The sequence below is a fragment of the Gracilinanus agilis genome, chromosome 2 (genome assembly GCF_016433145.1).
Source record: "Gracilinanus agilis isolate LMUSP501 chromosome 2, AgileGrace, whole genome shotgun sequence".
NCBI lineage: Eukaryota > Metazoa > Chordata > Mammalia > Didelphimorphia > Didelphidae > Gracilinanus > Gracilinanus agilis.
Genome location: NC_058131.1, coordinates 113507110 through 113529639, shown reverse-complemented (window position 1 = coordinate 113529639; position 22530 = coordinate 113507110). Strand labels below are relative to the sequence as shown.

At 37.7% G+C, this 22530-nt stretch overlaps 1 protein-coding gene across 1 annotated transcript in view; it reads right to left on the bottom strand.

The window, feature by feature from the left end:
• Window positions 1–1853: 1853 nt before the first annotated feature.
• REL (REL proto-oncogene, NF-kB subunit) overlaps window positions 1854–22530 on the bottom strand; it is a 58232-nt gene continuing 37555 nt past the window's right edge. The window contains exons 6-10 of the mRNA XM_044659478.1: window positions 8986–9090; window positions 7908–8120; window positions 4653–4721; window positions 4435–4503; window positions 1854–2620 (exon numbers count right to left, since the gene is read on the bottom strand). Coding sequence (XP_044515413.1) covers window positions 1854–2620; window positions 4435–4503; window positions 4653–4721; window positions 7908–8120; window positions 8986–9090 — 1223 coding nt within the window. The remainder of the gene's footprint in view (window positions 2621–4434; window positions 4504–4652; window positions 4722–7907; window positions 8121–8985; window positions 9091–22530) is intronic.

Genomic DNA, 22530 nt, shown 5'->3' with positions numbered 1-22530 from the left:
TTTCCCTTTTTTTAAGAAATATGTTTTCAAAGATTTTTTATTTATAAAAAGTGTATTATATTACAAAGATTTATTTTTTATAGCAGCATTATCATGTGCCAATTCTGGGACATTTAAAAAATATTTCTTTTTAAAGAATACAAATCTGTAATATCACTTTGTCTTAGACTGTCTTAAAGATTTTGCACTTTATTCCAAAAGCCTAAGAATAGGAAAAGTTGATTCGTTAAGGTTTGTTGTACTCTGTGCATAGGCAGGTTTCATCTATGTCTATTAGCATCAGAACTAGTACTTTAGAACCTCATTTTTTTTCTATTTATAGCTGATATTAAAAAATCAGAGATGTCTAGGAAATCATCAAAGTGAGAATTCTTCAATCAGAAAGCATTTATTAAGTGCCTGTATCAGGCGCTCTGCTAGGTACTGTACAGAGAAATGTCCACGCCCTCTGGGAGCTTACATTCTAACCCGGGGAAACGGCTTGTACACATATATGGAAAGTAAATACAAGGCAATTTGGGGTCAGTGAGGAGGTACTTGAAGCTGTCAAAGTAGTTAACGGTATTTTGGCTTGTCCCATGAATCAATCCTAGCCCAGCCCTGTCATCCTTCAGAAGCACCTTCTAGTCCAAAGCTGGGTCCCAGCCCTTCCTGATGGAGGTTAAGCCGAGGCCAGGCCGGCGCCCCTCGGGGCATAGGCCAGGCCGGGAGCCCCTCGGGGCATGGCTGCTTCTCTGGGATGGCCAGAAGCTGGCTTGGCTTGCTGAGCAGACTTTCCTTATCACTGTGGTTTTCCCCTGAGCCTGTTTCCCTGGATAAAAGGAATGATTTTTAAAAAACCATTTACAGTCAGCTAATGTGAAATAGGAAATCCTGAGAATGCGTATTTAAAATGGAATCTGTAGCACACGGGCTACAATATTTGCAGTTTTTTCTTTGCATGCCATAATGATTTTTATTGTATTTTCATTATTTTCACTGACAGTGTGGACGGTCCCCCAGAAACGTTTCTAGCAAGTGGCCTCGATGATGCTTTCTCTCTGTATACACACATTTGTATATATGTATAAATGGTGCCATCGAGGAGATAGTCAAAATGGCCCCAGGATCCCTTCCCAAAAGCTGGTTTCTCAGGGATTTCGGAAATGCTGGTGGCCGGAGCCGAGGGAGGCCCTCCGTGAGCGTTTCTTGGGCTGCCTCGCCTCCTCCATGGTCTCGGGCTCGAACGCTGTTCTTGAAGGCGGCCTCATCAGGGAGGGCCAGTCGGTGTCCTGGCGGCTGAGAGGGGGGCTCCTCGGCGAAGCCAGGCCGGCTTCTTCACGGCCCCAGAGAGCGACGCCCAACCATCACCAGGAAGCGGCTTCGTCCCGCCGTGCGGCCGCCACGGAAAAACAGGCCTTCTTGGGGACTGGTGGCCCGGCACTCCCTCTGTCGTCCAAGGCCTCGCAGGCCCGGGAGGCCCCTTGGGGGTCACCCGCTGCCTATAATAATAATGCCGAAAACTATTTTTTCCAATGACATAGTCATTACATTATCTATAGAAAATTTGCTCCACAGCAAATTTAATTCATAAAAACCTGGGAATGTGGAAAGTTATTAGAGTAAAATGTCCTGACCAGACATCCTGAGGAAAAAGCCCGGCGTGCGGCGTGCGGAGCGGGGACGCGCGTGCCCTCCTCTAGGCGCCCTTCGGGAAGGCGCAGGCACAGCCTGGCCTCAGGACGGCCTCCTTCGCACGAGGCCCGCGGAAGGCGCCGAATTCGCACGGTAGCAAACTTACAGCAAGTCTCTAGTGCAAAAAATGAGTACCCAACGGGGCGTGGGAGAGTGGAAGCGCTCCGCCACGCTCCGCGTTAATTAGACGAGTTCTGTATTAGAAAGTCTAAGCTGACTTCAAAGGAATTAAACTGGTCTTCGCTCGGCATGCTATCATTCACGTAGCACTGACTGCCATGCACAAAGCTCGGCTCACTGGGCTGAGGATGGCCGGCCGGTTTGGCCTCACCACCCGGACTGTTGTCAAGACAACTGAAATCAACGGGGTCGAACACATCCGGCTGTGGGCCAAAGAGGGCAGGGCTGGAGGCGGAGGCGGCTTCGGAGGCCCTGGCAGAGGCCGGCGGCGGGTGGAGCGGCCTCCGATAGTCCCTGGGGCTTAGCACGGAGCTGTAGGCCGAGCCGTCAAGGCTCATGCTCACGAAGTGCACGTCGGTCTCCATGGCGCCGTCGCCGCTGGACGTGGGGCCAGTCACCGGACGGTTCTGCATCAGGCCGCTGCCGGCCCCGAAGGCGTCGGCCTGGGAGAGCGCAGGGGCCCGCATGCCGCCCGGGCCGTTGCTAAAAAGGCAGGGATCGGAAGCATCCAGGCTCCCGGAAACATTAGCCATCTCCAGGAAGGACTGGCTACTCTGGGAGCCAGACGGCAGCGGCCCTGCCGGAAAACCATTTGGTGAATGTGTATTAATTAAGTTTGCTGATGTGGAAAGAGGCATCGAAGGCCAGCATGAAGAAGGGTATGGCACGGCTGAAGCATGATGCGACATTGTACTGGAACTTGACACAAGTGAGGAAGAAAAATAAGGTGGGATTTGAGGCATGGTTCCTAAAGTTCTTGACATTTCTGTTTTAAAAAAAAGGATTAAGAGTTTTTTAAAACAGCAAGTAATTTTTACTCTAAAAGTGTGAAAAAATATTAAAACATTTTTAAAGGCATCTTAACTTTCCACTATAGACAAAATTAAAAATAATTAATTAAATCATAATATTACATGACTTAAATAATGTAATTCACATTTATCTATAAATTTGAGTGCAAAATAGCCAAAATCACTTCAGGTAAAACTATTCTACTAATTGTTAAATACCTCTGTTTATATTGAACTTAAGGAAATGGTTTTTAAAAAATATATGCTGTATATCAAAGCATAATCTTATTGAGGATATTATGAAAATCTGGCTCTTGAGGCCCCTGTGAGGAAATTGGGTATCTTTTATAGAAATATCAGAGCGGAATGACTATTAATTAGACTCCAAATAACAAGGAATGTTTTATTGAGGAACAGCATCAAAAAACAGAGGAAGGCTGAGTCTTGGGGTGGAGAGGCCTGGACTCAAAATTCTGCCTCCGATCCTTAACTGTGTGATCATAGGGCAAAACCCTCAACCTCTGAAAACCTGTTTATTCATCTGTAAAATGGTGATCCGACTTATCCTCTTTAGATCAAAGTTATTGTGAGGAAAGCTTTTACAAACCTTAAGGCTTAGTGGAAAAAGGAATGCGCTTTATGCACTGCACTTTCAGGAGAAAAAGAAACATCAAACAAGACACATCCATCTCAGGACTTATTAAAAATACATTTACACAATAAAGAATGACTGCAGAGTCAGCTCCATTTCCAAGACCCTCTACAACTTTATGACTAGGTCCGACCCACGACAACTAGTCAGGAGGATACCCAAAGACGCTACAAGAGCCTCCCTCATCTTCCTAACTCAACAGTTCAGTAATGTGACTTCACTGGTGGATACTCACCCCATTGGGTCAGATTGAGATTCCTCAATCACTCACACAGTCTTTGAATTATTGTGGTCAAAAAAATCATTCTTCTAAGGCCCTCCGTGCTCCCCACTTAGGTAGACCAGTCCTCAGATGCCCAGGACAGCCTAATCCCAGAGCCCTAACTGAACCCTTTTCATCTTGAGAAGCCCCAGGAAACCCCGTGTCTCACTGGCACGCCACTGTGTGGCGATATGAGGTCACCCATAATGAGGCATTAGAAGAACTTCAGAGGATACTCAACCATAAAAGAGATTTTGTTCAAAGTACCACATTTGGTATAATATGAAAGTAAATTTCATTAAAAAAATCCTTACCTTCTGTCTTAGAATCAGTACTGTGTACTGGTTGCAAGGCAGAAGAGCAGTAAGGGCTAGGCAATGGAGGTTAAGTGACTTGCCCAGGGTCACACAGCTGGGAAGTGTCTGAGGCCAGACTTGAGCCTAGGACCTTCTGTCTCTAGGCCTGACTCTCAATCCACTCAGCCACCCAGCTGCCCCCTGAAAGTAAATTTTAGAAAAATTTCAAGAAAGCTTGAAACAAAAGGGAATTTTCTCATTATCCTAGTTAACCAGAAATTCAGTTACCAAAATGTCTTTTTCTCCAGACATTCTAGTTAATTATATATTTACTGTAAGAATTTATTTTCTAGAAAATTAGGGTACTATAAATATAAAGAACATAATTTCATTTTCAAAGGCTGTTTCGTACAGACATCAATATGTTGTAAAATGTGAGGGCACAAGTATTTTAAATTTCTAGGGAAAAAGTCAAGTGAGCAATTGTTTCTACACTAAGAATCATACAGAATATACAAAGCACTGTTCTTTCTGATTTCCAGATCTGTGCAAAAGGCCAACTGGTACAGAAATAAATACCTTTTTTGATGATTCTTCCTTCTCTAGTTGATAGGGAAGGCCCAGCTTTTGTTCTTTCTGGAAAATTAACTGTAATTTTTTTAAACATCAATTAGTATCATTTTGAAATTTACATTTAAAAATCAAATGAATTTAAAATATTAAATAAGTTTTAATATCTGTCATTTAATTTTGAAATTTTGGTAAGATATTTAAAAGTTAAAAAAAAAAACCCTTACCACAACCTTGCAACAGCTTCTGGAAATCTAAAGTTGTTTTCTGTTTCTTCGATTTATTACCATATGGATCTGGTTAGGCAGAAAGGAGGGAAATGCATTACTCACACAATTATGCATCTGTCCTTCTAAAAACAAATGTGTTGCTTTAATCATAAACATATAGAAAGTATCTGAACATAGGAAAGAGGAAAGAAAAAGGGAATAAGCATTATTAAGCACCTACTATATGCCAGACATTGGGCTAAGTAAGCACTTTTCAAATATCCCATTTAATACAATAATCCTAGAAGGAAGGGGCTATCATTATCCCTATTTTATATTTGAGGAAACTGAGGCACGGTTAAGTGTCTTGCCTAGGTTCACATAGCTAGTATTTAAACTCAGGTTTTCCTGACTCCAGGCCCAGGACTCTATCCACTGCATCACCTCAATGTCTAGGAGTGATTTAATAAATACTGGTGCATTAGATCATTGTCAACACTAAATTTTCACTCATCTATGAAAAGAATTCATTTCTTCTCTAGCATTTGTAGGAAAAAAAAGATATTTAAAAACTGATATCAGAAAAAATTCACAGAAAACATTCTCAAACAGGTAAAACTACAAACAGAAGGTTGATCCTATTTGAATCTTAATAGAGCCATCAAAAGAATCTTTCTTCTTACACATATGGAAAAGTTTCTGGCCCTTCCTTATTGATTTAAAAGGGTTCTGGGTAAGTCTTGGTAAGAAGATAAGATGAATTACTTCCAAAATTCATTTCCAGTTCTATAAAACTATGATATACTTTAAACCTATGAATTACCAAATAATCTTAATTTAAAGTAATCGCTGGGGGAGTATTAACTAGAGAATTGAAAATATGAGGTTCCTTTTTCACTTGAGGGAGTAGTAAAGTGCTTTTCTCATGTTAGCTAAGTAGGATAATCTTTATGAAGAAATAGGTAATGATAGTAATTTAATCAATGCAAGGAAGAAATAGTTATTCGATAGTTTTGCTAATGGAGATTAATTCGAAAAGAAACTCAACTGAAAGAAAAAGGGATATTTTATTAAATATCTAAAATGTTTATTCTTCTCTAAAACTTATCAGATTTCCTGTCCCGGTCAAAAAAAGAGAGAACTACAGAGCTTAGGACTAATCAACTAATTAGTTAAGAAACACTTATTAAATGTCCATGGCTCAATTAGTAAGGACAAACTGTCCACATAGGGCAAATAACTGCTATAATTGACTTGATGAGTGGTCATTTTAAAAAGTAAAAATTTTTTAAGACTTCTCTGTAAAACAAGAGAATTTAAATATCTGCCTTGCAAGGATGGTTCAAGGATCACAGAATCCTATATTTAGAGCTGGAAACTTATGTGGTCCAACTCCCTCATTCTGCAAATAAAGTCTATAAGGCTGAAGGATGAGCCCAAACTCAACACAGGGGGTGGGCGGGATATTTGAATCCAGATTTTCTAACTCCTAAAACTAATTGCTCTTTCTAAAAGTCTAAAAAAAAAGTGTATATGGAAGTTTTTTTAAGTATAAGATTCTATGGATAAATGCATAATACACATAAATGTGATGAGCAGGCCTAGACATGTATATGCGTGTTTCACAATTTAACTTTCTAATGTCTGAAATGTACTCAATACAATGATTAAAGACATTTTCACTTTCTTAAATAAAAATGGAAGCTATAGATTGCCTTCAGCAAAACCCTTTTCATTAGGACCTTATTTAACTGGCTTCCCTGCCTCCTCCTTCCCCTCTCTGCCCACTCCTCCTCCTCCAGGGCCTCCCTGCCTGGCTCAGAGCCCTCCCAATGACAGGCCGCAGAGTGCACACAAGAGGGAAATCCCTTCTATGTGTTCATGTGGGAAAGGCTGCGTCTGCAGGACACACCTTACTAGATATTAGAGAACTCGGCCTGGAGAAAAACTCTGTAATAATAATAGTAATAAATAGTGAGTTTAACAGTAATAAATGTGGAAAAGCTTTTAGCCAAGGGCCAAACCTAAATATCCTTCAAAGATCTACTAGTGAGAAATCCATTGTCTGATGGCTATGGAAAAGTTTTCACTAAAAATGAAGTATTTTGGGGCAGCTGGGTGGCCCAGAGTCAGGGGGTCCTGGGTTCAAATCTGACCTCAGACACTCCCTAGCTGTGTGACCCTGGACTAGGCACTCAACCCCCATTGCCTAGCCCTTACTGCTCTTCTGCCTTGGAACAGCAATGATTCGAAGACGGAGGGGAAGGTTTAAAAAAAAAAAAAAAGAAAATGAAGTACTCAAAAGCCATTGGGGTATTAAAATATACATTAAATACTTTCCTTATAATGAATGTGGGAAAGAAGCAGTGGAAAGGGGTACAGGGAAAAGTAGGGCAGATTTGGAGTCAGAGAAACTGCATTCCTATCTTGCCCCCGATTCCTCTGAAACCTTCAGCACATCACTTAGGTTCTCTGAGCCTCAGCATCATCTGTAAAATGAAGGGGTTGGACCCACAGCATCTAAGGTCCCTTCGAGATCTAAATCTTTGATACCATGATGTCTCTGCCTCAATTCTCTCATCTGTAAAATGGGACTTGTCGTATAGGAACATGTAGCGCTTGTCTCACAGGATTGTTTTTAGGTTCAAGTCAAGAATGGTACATGTCAAGTACTCTGCAAACCCTAAAAAGTACCATTTAAATCTCAGCTATTATTATTATTGAACTATAGAATCTTGTCCAAATTCCTATTCTCTAAACCCTAGCCCTTGTCCTGCTCCATGCCTCGGCTCTCTCTGCTTCTCCCTAGAGTGCCAGTCCATCAAATCCCACCTCAAATGCTGCTTCTTCCACAAAGGCTTCCCCAATTCTTCCTCTTCCCTCCCCACTCTATGAGGGACCTCTTTCTCTCCTGAATAGAGTACACTATGTCTCTCCTATTTTCTTTCTGCCTTCCCTTTAGAGTTCTTTATGTCTTTGTCTACTCTCCCCACTACAGACTAGAAACTCCATGACAGCAAAGCTGATTTTTTTATGACTCACAGCAACTCAGAGTACAGTTGCATTTACAATACAGTACCTGTATTATCTAGCAGTCACACAGTTGTTGAATGAATAATGGTTTGCAAAGAAAAACAAATAAAAATACAATAGGAAGTACTTCCAAAAAATGTATGGACACAGAACTGAAAATCAGAATTGAATCAATTTTTAAAAAATCATAACCAAAAGTGTTTTTTATGTGTTAAAACTTTTTTTGTGATAAAGTGGTACCTTTTTCATCTGGCAGGTATCTAAAATCCATGGATTCACTAACTTCCTGGTCAGAAGGTCTTCGGAGCTGCATTTTTACTGTTACTGGTTCAGTAATAGCTTTGTAAAATGGAGGCGTTCGGAATACAATGGCTACTTGCCGGTGTACATCTGCTTGTGAAAAGCTACCTTTAGCTTCCCAATCATTTAACACAAATCGAACTTCTATGTCATCTAGAAAATAAGGAGCAAACTCTTAATTAGAGAAACGCAAATTAAAACAGTGCTGAGGCCACCTCACGCTATCAGATTGGCCAATATGGCAGGAAAGGGGAAAGTGATAAATGTTGGAGGGGATATGACAAAATTGAGAGACTGATGCATCATTGGTGGAGTTGTGAACGGATCCAACCATTCTGGAGGGCAATTTGGAACTGTGCCCAAAGAGCTATAAACTTTGATTCTGTAACACCACGACAGGGTCTGAATCCCAAAGAGATAATAAAAAAGGGGAAAGGTCCTACCTGTACAAAAATATTTATAACAGCTCTTTTTGTAGTGGTAAAGAATGAGGGAATGTCCCTCAGTTGGGAAATGGCTGAACAAATTGTGGTACATGTTGGTGATGGAATACTATTGTGCTATAAGAAATGATAAGCAAGATGATTTCAGAAAAAGTTGGAAAGATCTGCAGGAACTGAGGCAGAGTGAAATAAGCAGAACTGAGAGAACTTTGTACACAGTAACAATATTGGATGAAGATTATCTGTGAAAACTTGACTACTCTCAGCAATACAATGATCTGGGACAATCCTGAAGAACAGGAAATGCTATCCATCTCCAGAGAAAGAACAGTTGGAGTCATCTTTTACATCAGTGTATTCACGGTTTTATTTAGGGGGTTTGGTTATGTATGACTTTGCTCTTACAATAATAACCTGTATGGAAGTATGTTTTGCATGGTAATAAAAATAAAAGAAAATTTAAAAAGAAAAAAGGAAATAAGGAGTAAAAATATGTCAAGTAGAAGACTAAAATGCAAAATGCATATATTTATATAAAAGAAATTCAATGAAAGAACTCAAATAGGAAGGAATACCTTTCTGAACTTTGTCACAGAGTAGGAATATTTCATCTCCTCCTCGGACACTTCCACAATTCTTGTTTACACGACAGATCCTTAATTCTGCAGTATTCGGAGCTCCTAAAAATAGAGTAAAAAAATGAATGGCTATTTCAACAATGTTTTCTGTTATTCAAGAGTTAAGTTGCAACAATAACAGTAAATAATATTTATGTAGCACTTATTATGTGCCAGGCACTGTTCTAAGTGCTTCACAATTAAATTATTTGATCCTCACAACAACTCTGAGGAGTGGGTGGTGTTACTATTTCACAGATGAGGAAACTGTGGCAAACAGGTTAATTGACTTTCCCAGAGTCATACAGCTAGCAAATATCTAAGGTTGGACTTGAATTCAGGTCTTCCTGGCTCCAGGCCCCAAACTCTGTCCTAGCCAACCACCTATCAGGGCAGTGATAAAAAGCAATGCAACTTTTAAATGACCCTGCTCCCCAAGTCTTCTTTACAGAGGGATCAGGACTTTCCAGATGACTCTCCATTTTCTATCAGTTGTTCTGCCTGATTTCCAACACAGGCATCATTCCCTTGCCCCAGGTATCCTCTGGCACCTCACTTTCCTTTCAGGTCATTTTCCTTTTGGTCATTGTCTTCTCTCAGATTACAAGCTTTTTTCAGGTAAGGACTATAATTCCTTTTCTTACATATGTCTCCAGAACTCAGCATAGTACCTGGCACAGAGGAGTCACTTAAAAATATTTAATGAATTGAATTGAAAATTATCATAAATGGCATTTATATGACATTTTAAAATTTTATAAAATATTTTACTTATATTATCTCATTTGTTTCTTGCAGCAGCCCTGTAAGATAGGTACTACAGGTAAATTATGCACATTTTACAGATGATAAAGCTGAATTTCAGAGAGATTAAGTGACTTGCCCATGGTCACACAAGTTACTGTAAGAAACTTGAGTCAAACTCAGGTTTTGTTTACCTCCAACTTGAGTGTGTTTTCCACGATACTGCCTCATGCTAAAAGTTACACAATTACATCATTCTATTATTTGAAACCCTTCAATGTCTCTTCATTGCCTATCCACCAACTGCTTAAGTTGGCAATAAAGGTTTTTTTTAGCCAAACTAGTTTACCGTTCCCGAGAAACTCCTATTAAACTTTACTGCTTTTGCAAGTTTCATTTTCTTCTGCTAGAAATGCCCTCTCCCCATTCTCTACCAAACCCCACCCGGAAATCTTCCTCTCCTTTCAAGCCAGAAGAGACCCTTCTTGTTTCTATACTCCTTTAGCAGTTCGTACTTTCAAATGGGCACCTACATTATGACTTTCACTAGAGATATTTTAACATTTCAGTTTTTACTAGGATAAACTTACAAAAACAAGAATAATCTCATATTGAGAGATATTGATATCCTAGCAAAACTGTAATTCCCCATCTATTTTGAAAAGAAAATATGGAAAGAAAAAAGGATCAAAGCCAATCACCATAAATACAATTGCAAGAAAATAAACATTTCTTTAAAAGAAGATAATGTTCAGGAAAAGAAGTAAACAATGTCCCTTAGAAGAACTATATATCCCATTTTTTGTACTTTTTATCAAAAATACTCATCATTTAATCTGACTTGAGGGGAAAACAAGTAGAAAATTTATGAATTAACAACTAAATTTTTTCCCAAATAGTTGTCAACCTAACATTTATATGCTTTGATTCTAAAATAGTCAAAGGATCTTATGAGTTGGAAGGAATCTTAGAAATAATGCAATCCAAAGTCTCATGCAATGTAGGAATTGCCTTTCATAGCATCTCAAATGGAAAGTATTCTAACCTCTACTTAAATACATCCAGTATGTAAGATTAAAATTAATATCCAATAACTCAAAGTATTATATTTTATAAGATTTATTAATAATCACTTGAAGTAGAGGAAATAAAAAGACAAAAGTAAAGCTGAGTAAAAAAGAGGTTTTTCCCGAAGAGGAAGAGTGAAAAGGCAGGGTTACAAAAACTTTATCTCTAAAACGTAAGGACGTAATGTAAGGATGAAAGTGGGATTCTGGGAAACAGAGTCCTGGGGGTAAAAAATTCTAATTACACAAATTGGTTAGTTGTTTTAGGCATGCACAACTCTTCATGACCCCCTCTGGGTTTTTCTAGGCAAAGACATTAAAGTGGTTTGCTTTCCCTTTTCCAGCTAATATTAAATTTGATGATTAAAGATGAAGAAACTGAGGCAAACAGTAATCAACTTGTCTAGGTTCATACTGTTAGTGTCTGAGGCCACAGTCAGCTCCCTATTCATAAAGTATCCCATTTCATTTTCGAATTGCTGATTGTTTTGACATCATTCCTTAATGCTGAGTTGGAATCTGACCTGTAATTTCTATGCACTAACTCTAGTTGAAATGATTATGAGACCATATATTTAAAGGTAGAAGGAATCTAGAGACAACTGAAGTCAAGTCCTCATTTTATAGATAAAGTAAAGTGAGGCCCAAACAGGTTAAGTGTCCAAGGATGTAGCAGCTAGCAAGCAGAAGGCATAAATTAACTTTGGGATTGGACTCCAAATCAGTGCTTTTTCTTCTACTCTCTAAAATGACAGTTACTTTCAAGAATCTTTTCTTATCTCTAGCTTTAACAAATTCTTCCTTATTATAGTCAGAATTAGGTCTTAGGGTACTTTAAGGAATGATGAATAGGATGGTTACCGAAAGAGCTGGAAAGACTTACTTGAACTGATGCAGAAATGAAATAAGCAGAACCAGGAGATCATTATACACAGCAACAGCAATACTGTGGAATGATCCAAAGTGATAGACTTCGCTACTTTCAGCAATACAATGATCCAGAACAATTCTGAGGGACCTTTGAAAAAGAATGCTATCCACCTCCAGAGAAAGAATTGTTGGGAGTAGGAATGCAGATGAAAGCATATGATTTATCACTTGTTTATTTGGGTATATGTTTTGGGGGTTTGGTTTTATATGATTATTCACTTACAAAAATGAATAATAGGGAAACATGTTTTACATGATAATACACATATAACCCAGAAAAAAAGAATAACTTGCATTAAAAAAATAAAGAATTAGGGGACAGCTGGGTAGCTCAGTGGATTGAGAGTCAGGCCTAGAGACGGGAGGTCCTAGGTTCAAGTCCAGCTTCAGACACTTCCCAGCTGTGTGACCCTGGGCAAGTCACTTGACCCCCATTGCCCACCCTTACCACTCTTCCACCTAGGAGCCAATACACAGAAGTTAAGGGTTTAAAAAAAAGAATTAGATTCAAGTTGTAATTTGCTTTACTATTTTTCTCTGTTTTTGAAGAAATGAAACTGTTAGGAAGGCAAATCAAAAAAAGTATCAGATGTTCTGAATTCTAACTGCACTGTGAAAATTTTTTTCAACAAGTTTCCAGGTAGTTTGAGGTCTTCCTATCTTATCTCTGTGTCTGTTTTGTAATAAAGATTCAGAAAATACCAACCATACCCTCCACCCAAGTGAGCAGCCTTAAGTATTCTCCAATAAATATCACTTTTATTATTTTCTCTTTTTATTTTGACATTTAAATGGATTCTTGATCTCAGTGTGGGTACTCCTTCTACCAATGAACTTTAGCCCATTTGTTATATTGATTTCTGGGACAAGATGGACACCAACTTTAAGTGATAAGACTGGCAGTTGAACACCTTGGAATGTACCCAGATGCCGTGAGCCAGGGCAAAAAGTCCATTGGAGCCAACCCTATAAATACCCACCAGGCCCAGCACATGTGGCTCACTCTGGATCAGAACTTGGGAGGTGGGAGGTCTCAAGTGAGGGTAGGCCTGTATCTGCAAACCAACCTGTCCTACTGAGAGAGCTAGAGAGCATCACCATCATTGACAATAGAGCTGAGAGTGAACAGTGATACTATCATCCAAGATCATCAATTGCCTTCCCTAATCTTTGGCTTGGCTCAGGCCAAGTCAGGCCAGAGTTAGTGAGAGGGTGAAGAACCTCCAGTCTTTACTCGATCTAGCTTTCTCCAATAGTCTGATCATTAGCTTAAATCCTCCATCCTTTCCCCTTGTTCCTAACCCCATTAATTAGAATCAAATATAGTGTTTTGTTATCAAGTACCTTTCCTGAGTGGTCAATATACCTAAGCCCTTGGGAAGGGGAGATCCTTACACAGTCAGATCCTCACCTCTGTTCAAACAGAGCATCAATAGCCCTTATCAATATCTATTCCAACCCCAGGCTGAGGAACTAGAGAGGTTAAACACACACATAACTTTCTCAGTGGTTCCCTGTCTGGGCAACTGTTATGAGGGATAGCTGACAGGCTCAATTGAGCAAGCCTGTCAGGAGAGGAGAAGGATAGCTTTTGCCAGCAGCACCTACACAAAGGCCGTGGATGAGAGTATGCTTTCTCTCCCACCAAATCCAATCCACATTTCAAAAGCCTCTAGCCTCTATTATCCTCCCATCTCCATTATTTTTTATAACACCATTCATGCCTTCCTAAATGGTGAGATCTGTTCTATACTAAAATTCCCAATTGACTCCCAATGTTCAGGAATTTTTCCTGTTGTTGTTTTTAAAAATATTCGTATAGCTGTCAAATTATCCATCTGTTACCTCTTCTTTTCTGTATGCAACCAATCTGCCTCCTTTTTTGGAATACATGTCCTTGATGATGCTTATTATATCCTCTTCTCAAATATAAGTCAGTGATATGATATAGTCTGTTTGCACCCACCAAATGTCTTTTTTCATTACCCTTTAGGTTATCTACAATTTTGAGTATTCTGAGGCTGTGGTTTTCTATGTATTCATAAAAAATCAACAGGAAAATACTGGTGTTAAAAAAAAGGGAAGGAAGACTTCTAGTGGTCAGCAGCTTTCCAACTGTATCCAGTCTGTCTGATGTCCACTTCCTATTCGCTTCTGGGCCTGTGTTTAATTACATGCCACAATGAGAACAACAAGTAGTGTGCCATAGTAGAAAGCGAGTCATTTAAGATGAAGATCAGCACAGATAAAATCCTTCCTTAAGGGCTCCCTACATTGATGAAATGACAGTTCTGCTTTTTAAAAATGTAGACAACACATATTTTCATCCACTGTTTTTCAAATGAGGTCTGACAAACTTTTTCAAAGCCACCCCAGGAAGTGTACAAAGAAGAATTCAAACCCAATTATCCCAAATTCTGTTGATATAGTTTACCAAGATTTCTGGAAAGCACCTGACAAAGTCTCTTCAACTAATCTCATAGGCATGATGGAGACATGTGGTCTAGACTGGCAGGTCTAGAACTATTTAAATGGCTTGACCAAAAGAAGAAAGAAACTTCTTGAGGGCATAACCTGATTGATCATTGTTTCTGTATCCCAGCTTCTACCATTGGATGAAGTAGAGAGCAGCTGTTTAATAAAAGTTTGTTGAATTGCATAGAATTGACTAAAGCAGTCATCACAGTACTATCCTTTTCTGGTCAAACTATATGTTGAGAATTATGTTTGGTTTGAGATGCCACATTTTAATAAGGATATTGGCAAACCAAAGACTACTTTTCACTTCATTTTCTTCATGGGGTTTTTAAATGTCTTTCTCCACCACATAGCAAATATGGAAATATGTTTTGATAGCACATGTATAGCCAACATTAACTGTTTCTCAGGAGAAAGGAAAAGAGAGAGAGAATATGAAACTCAAAATGTCAGAAAACTAATGCCAAAAATTGTTTTTACATATAAGTGGGAAAAAATGAAACATTACTGAAGGTGGAGAATATATATATATATATAGATATACCATACATATAAACAGATATAGATATACTGATATACCAGAAACTGGCCAAAAGAAAGCAACAAGGAGTGGAGGGCCACAAGGTCATACTATAAAAAAGGATCAATCAGGGGCAGCTGGGTAGCTCAGTGGATTGAGAGTTAGGCCTAGAGACGAGAGGTCCTGGGTTCAAATCTGGCCTCGGACACTTTCCAGCTGTGTGACCCTGGGCAAGTCACTTGACCCCCATTGCCCACCCTTACCACTCCTCCACTAAGGAGCCAATACACAGAAGTTAAGGGTTTAAAAATTTTTTTTTTAAAAAGGATCAATTGAAGGAACTGGGGATCTTTAACTTAACAAGAGAAAACTTTTAAGGGGGCAGAATCACTGCCAAGTATTTGGTGGACTGTCATGTAGAAAAGGAAGCAGACTTCTGCTTGGCTTCAAAGAGTGGAATCGGAGCAAAAGAATAAACACAATACTGACTTACTATAAGGATAAACTTCCTAATGATTAGAGACGCTTGGATAGATCTGCTCCAAGAGGTTGTGGGTCATTCCTCCTCACCAGAGAGCTTCAAGGAAAGGCTACAGCATACTTGTTGAATAAACTGGAGGGTAGATTCTTTCTCAGATAAAGATTAAGCTAAATAGCCCTTAGGCTCTTTACAGCTGACATTCTATGAGTCTCAGAAATCTCCTCTTTCTCACTTCCCTATATCTATTAATGGATGTGTCCACCATTCTTCTAGGTCAACAGTTCAACATCATCTTCATTTCTTCCATTTTCCTTGACACCCTCCTACTACCACCACTGCCAAGTAATTCTGAAGTAGTTCTGAAGTTTCTATTTCCAACAACATCTCATAGGCCATTGCATTCTGTTCATTCAAATCACTGACATGATAGGGTTCAAGTCTTCATCCACGTTCACATGGACTACTCTAACAGTCTCATATCTGTTCTGCCTGCCCTTGATATCTTTCCTTTTCAAAAAGTTGCCAAAATAGATCTCTTCTGTACAAATCTGAAGTTATTCCCTTATTCAAAAATCTTTAGTGGCAATAGGATAAAATTAAGTGAAAGAATGTATATAAAGCACTTTATAAAAGTTAAACATCTATATAAATGTGAATTGCTATTATTGTTATCTCCTTTTTTTTTTGATGGAATACAGAGAGAGACATTCTCTTAGTATTATCTTTTAGGTATAATGTTCTGTGAACTATTGTGCAGGTAGAGAAACAACTGCTTTTTGTAATTAAATAAAACTATTGGGCTGTGAAGTTATCTTTTGTAGACTTGCTCAGTATTCATTAGGGATAACTCCAGTAGCAGGCAGGTTGACAGAAATGACATGTACATTGTGTTGTCCCTGTAGCGTTTTAATTTCTCCCATTAGGTTTCTATATTTTTAAAGCTTTTCATTAATTGTAGTTTGGAGACTGAATATTTGGCATAGCAACAGCTACTTTTTAAAAAGCTGTTCTTAAATTTTTATGGATCAATGTTAGGTTCAGGCAAGTATGAGTGACAGCTCTCTCTGTAAGAATTCTCTGTTTCCTATACAGTTTATTTGCTGAATTCTCAGACATTTTGAAATTTGTATTTGTAGTATGGGTACTTGTTTGTCAGCTGGTTTATAAATAATAAGTTGATGGTATACATATATAGGTGTGTATAAATATATATACATATAAACTTGTGTTTGGGTATATATACATATACATATATATATATTTGTGTGTGTATATATACATGTATATAAAAAACTATAATTATAGCCTCCTGATTATGCCTTTCTAAGGTACCTAGCAGATGCTATATTTTTGGATCTTGAAGGGATATATTTCAGTTCCCACCACTTTAATACATAATTTGCATCAATCAATAAATATGGGTGCCTTAAAGATAACTTTTTTGAAGTTTCTAGTAACAGTGACATAAACTGTTCTCATAAACTTCTCCATTTCTAGCAACAAATCTGCAAGGCTCTTGAGTCATTTGTTCAAGGCTCCTCTACTGGCATATTATCTGTGAAATTATCAATCAGTCCATAGGATTTTATTAAGCTCCTACTAGATGTTTTATACTTACATGTGCAAAGAATGAATCATCTACTTGAAGGGGCACAAGTACATATAAAAATACAGCATAAATATAAGGTTAACAATTATACAGACACATAAAAAGTAGTTGAATACAAAGCACTCTGGGAGGAAAAGCACTGGTAGTTTATTGCCAGGAGAGTAAGGGGAGGGAATCAGGAAAGACTTCATGCTAAAGAGTTCACATGGATGTTGCCCATGGAGCTCTACACAATCCCACTCTTAGATATTTGTCACTTCACAAAACCTATCTAGTGATAAACCACCATGAGTTCGCAAATTCAGTGGCACATAACTGCTATCCATTTTGAGAGGTGAGATCTGACTATTCTTCCAAATTAGCTTTGATTTCAGGATGCCAGTAAATCTCTTAACATAATCAGTCATAGCCTTCTCTTTGATATCTTTATGGTAAATATGTCATTTTATTATTACTATCAGTAATTTAAATTATAATTACTAATAAAGCAAACTCTGAAATCTAGTATTTAAAGCCTATAATGTACCTCTTAAGCCTTATTTATTTTCCTTATGTTCTACATGAGAGCCAAACTGGCTATTTCCTAAACTTGACATGCCATCTTCTACTTCTATGTATTTGTGACAGCAGTTCTTGATGCTTGAATTTCCCTCCTCACTTTTGCCTCTCAGAATGATCTTTCCTCAAGTCTCAGCTTTGCTGCTACCACCTCTGTGAAGTTAAATTTTTCCCTCCCCTTTGACTGATGTCTTTTCCCTAAGATGTTCTGAAGGTTTTCTGTCCAGGTCTATCCTCTGCCCTCATAAATGCTTGCTTTGTATTATATTTAATGTGTACATTTTGTATTCTGCCCTCCTATAGCAGAATATAAACTCCTATTTTAATCTTTGTATTCCTAGCACTAGCACAGTGCTCTGCCTATATCTTAGGCACTTAAATATTTACTGAATTGACATGACCCTTCAACTAGAAGAATGACAAAAACACCAACTCATGTCTTTGGGTCCTTTGGGACTTCAACGTTTATGCTTAGCATGTAGCAGGTGTTAAATAAATGATTATTAGATTACAGATGCAAACAAGTTTTTTTCTGGCTGTATCATTTCCTAAATGGTCAGTGGAAATATACCTGCTAGTAGGTTGGTGAGTCTTCATTTAATCTCCATTGCATCCAAATACTCATTCTAATAAGATAAATAGACCTCCCTATCAGTCATGTTAGACAGAGAGATGGCCAACTCTGAATATCCCTCAGCAAGAGTAATCAATCACCATTAATAAACAATATCATGCTTGCATTTTACTGCTTAGTAGATAGTTTTCAATTATTGCAATGGCTAGAAAATGCATCATGTGGCTAAATGAGGATGAGCTAATATAAACTTGGGTAGACTGGTCCTTAGCCGTACAATCCTCCATGGGTCCATGTTCAAGCATTCTCAACATGGCAGAACTTGCCAGAGCTTGAACTGTGATGGCATAGTCTTCAAGAACCCAGGATCACCTCCTCTTGTGATGAGGTATCTGATCAGAATTTATATTTTCCTTGAGAATTTTACTTTGTCTTTGGGGACCACAGAAGAACTTCTTCCTTTCACAAATTTTTATGACTCAAGAGGTGTATGCTTTTTTCTGAATGTTCTGGAAAGAGTTGAGTCATCAGTTCCAAAATTATATCCCCCACCTACGCAAGCATATAAAATTATCACTTTGCTTATTTACTTGTTTGACATAAAAGTTTAAATTTTGGTTAAAAAGAGAATATAATCTACAGAGAACATTAAACATAAAAAAAAATTTCCCCAAGGGTCAAACTCAGAAGAATGTAACTGTTAAAATTTTTTATTAATATTACAAGAAAGGTAGTATCAAATTTTTAATAAATTTCATTTTGAGGGCATAATACCAAATGTTATAAGGATTATGAACCTTAATTTTAGGGTCAGTGGCTATTAAAATTGTGGCCAGAATAACTGTTTTAAAGGTAGAAGAATTTTCTCTTCTATGCAAATTTAAATTCCAGCTCACTGACAGAACTAACAGGACTAGAAATCTGCTTTTCTAAAAGAGATCAATATAATATATTGCAAACAAATATCCTCTTTATGCATGACCAAAAAACTAACACACTTTAAATACATATTATAACAGGGTCTCAATTTTTGGCACATAAATGAAATACAAGTATATCCCTTCACAATGAACCACAAAGTAAAGGCCAAAATTCTTTTATCAAAAACTTCTGGGAATGAATGGGTCATCAGCTAAGTTTAGTAATTTTCTGCTAATTATAAGTATTTGTTATGATTTTATCTGTTATGCAGACAATATATACTTTTACAACCCAATGAACTCTTGTAGACAGTCCACTTTCTGTTATTTTATGAAACTTATATAAACCCATTCATATCCATTTTAAAAAGTAGAGAACAAAATAGAGAAGTAAATTAAAATAATTAGAAAATCAAAGAAAATATGATCCCTAGTTCAAATATCATACTATCACAGGGTGCTAAAAAATGTTTCAAATTTATTGAATAGTATGCTTGTCCTACATAAATTAGGAACGTCTTAGTAAAAATAATTAACAATTTGTGACAAGTAGATTTTTATTTGCATAATTTTCTATGTAGAGCCATTCTCCACTGACATTTGATACTTAATTTAACCCTTCTTGTTGCAAATAAAATCTCTATTATCACAATGTGTGTAATACCAGACCTCCAATTGTATAACCAGTATAACCAAGAGGTTAACTAAATACTTTCTTCCTGTAACCAAAAGTTCATTTCTTATTCCTTCCTTTTCATGCTAGATATGTGTTGACTGTCACCAGATCTCCCACTCTTATCTCCAATACCAAAATTATAATTTTTTGCCTGCTCATTTTTAGTCCTGTGTTATGTGTTTAAATTCTTATATTATTTGGCATACAATACGTAAATTTCTTTTAAAAACAAACATTTATCTTTGCCATTAAATTATTCTTTCTACTCTCCACAATCTTTAGTTCAAATTCTAGTCATCAAAGAAATTGACAGAGAACCAGGAATGGTCTTTTTGTAAAGAAAATCAATACAGTTTATCTCATATCCAATTTTAAAATGAAAGGAAAAAACCTACTGAAACATATATTCTTTTACAAGAGGATCTTTGCTTAGTCTACCTTTGAGGAATAACTTGAATCAAAAATATGAAAGGGTGGCTTTGGCTGACTAAAACTCAAAATCAGTAACACAACTGAACTTGTGGTTGAAAGCAGATAACATATTTATTTATGTCATAGATAAAGTGTAATGGAGGAAGACTCTAAATACCCTAAGTCACCCACATAAAAACCCAGACTAAGATAAAATAAAGCTGAACTTCCCCCACAATACGTACATGTTTCTCTTGCTTAGGAAGCAATGACATCAATTCAAATGTATATTTAATAAAGATAAGATAATTTCAAGTTAAATTCATAATAAACTATTTAGAAAATTTCTTATATGCCATAGAGAAAATTATATAAAACCTGAACATGGATTGTTGTTTTATTTTTATTCAGTGCTTACAAACTAAGTTTTAACCCAATCAATTTGTCCTAAGAAATTATGGGCAATCTCTCAATGTATTGCAGTTATACAAATTCTATCTTTTTAAAAGCAAACCTCTGTACTTTTATCATCACTGACCTACTAAATTGCTTTTTACTTCCTTAGTAGCATAATTTAGCATAGCACAGTGTGATCGGAAACATTAAAATAATACAAAAACAGATGGCTTCTTTCCAATATAATATATATATATATATATGTTACAAATATAAAAAAGACAGTTGAAACCAAAACATTATTACTTCTGAACTAATTGACAATATTTACTTAATTTAGATTAACAAGCAAATCCACTTTTCCATGTCTTGAGAGGATCTAAGGGAAAATACTAAAATGATTATGGGTCTGAGCAAGAGACCTTCCAAGGGCATGTGGCCAAGAATGAGAGTGACAGAGAAGTCTGAGTGACAGGCCTGATTTATCCTCAAGACATCTATAAATGACTTAAACATGCTACCATGACCATGAAGTACTATCATTCTCATAGTGCTCACATGACCCCAACATACAGTAATTTTGCAGTCCAATAATCACATATATTCGACCTTCAACTCACTTTCATCTACCAAAACCAAAATACAAGCCCTTCCTTTTATTTTTTTAAAGCCTTTCATTAGTTGGTTACAACCTATTTTACCTTGTGTATTTCATATTTGTCTTCTTTTACACGTTCTGTAGTCCAGCCCAAATATCCTACTTGCTCTTCTCCAAACAAAAAATTCCATTGCTTTTGAATAGGGTACCCCTCCTCTTAGCTCCATTCTACAACTGAATTCCTACTCATCTGCCAGCTACTATAGGAAGCCTTATCCTTCCAGATGCCAGTATTATCCCTACTGGAAATTTCTGTCTCTGCTCTGAATGTGTTTTGCCTTAATTTTTCTATATACTTGTTGTCTTCCCCCTCCCCCAAAGAATGTAATGGCTCTTTCATTTTTGTTTTTTTATCACCAAATCTTAGCAGTTTCTAGCCTTTAGATACTTAATAAATGCTTGTGGAATGAATGAATCATCTCCTGACTTCCCTGGTGACTTCAGTATTCATAATGACAATTTTTCTAACATCTTCTGACTTCCTTAAGTCCCAGGACGTTAGCCTTGTAACATCATCAGTAACTCCATCCGTTTTACCTCTGCGTTCATAAATCCCCAAGGTTTTCTCTGGTTCCAGTCTCCTGTCCTTGCACTTTTCCTGCCTCTCCCCCTGGGCCTGGCTCTGTGCATGGCAGGACTGCTGATCTCTAGATCCTGCCCCATTCTCTTCTACTACCATCACTGTCCTTCCTTCAGAGTCTTCGCCCTGGAGCTAGCCATTTTAATATGGTGCCACTCTTGAAACCCTTCCCCCAGGTCCTTCTATTGTTACTATCCCAATTCCAAACCTGGATCACCCAACCATTGATCTTTTCTCCTATTCCCAATCATCAATGCTGGAGGAAATCACAAAACTATGTTAACTGAGCCCACTGCATATTTATGCCATCTAACTTCAGCGAGGCACTTACCGCTACATAGCAAATCTTTTTAGCTTGCTTTAGAATCTTTTTAAGACTTAGAATTAGATTCCAGAGAGAGCTAAGTAGTACAGCCTGAAGTAAGGAAGACCTGAATTCATTTCTGGACTCTCAGACACTTATCAGCAGCTGTTTGACCCTGGGCAAGTCACTTAACCTCTACCTCAGTTTTTTCAACTGTAAAATGGGGAGAATAACAGCACCTACCTCCCAAGGTTGTTATAAGAATCAAATAAGATAATTGTAAGGAACTTAGTACACCGCCTGGCATATAGTAGGGGCTTAATCTAACTTTCTGTCGCATTCCTCACAGTATCTCCTCTAAACTTTGTCCTCAAGTCCCCATACCTTCTTTCTCTAAGGAAATAATCTCCTTTCTATTTGAGCTTATTTAAGCTTTCCTTTTCCTCAAATTCTGCCCTGATGGTCTACTATCCTTTTTGGCTACTCTTTCACCTGGCTCATTGTTTCAGAGAGAATCCAACCTCACTTCACTTTAGACCTTACTTCCTGTTCTCCTTACCTCTGCTGGCAGCCTTCCTACCACATGCATACCCTCTC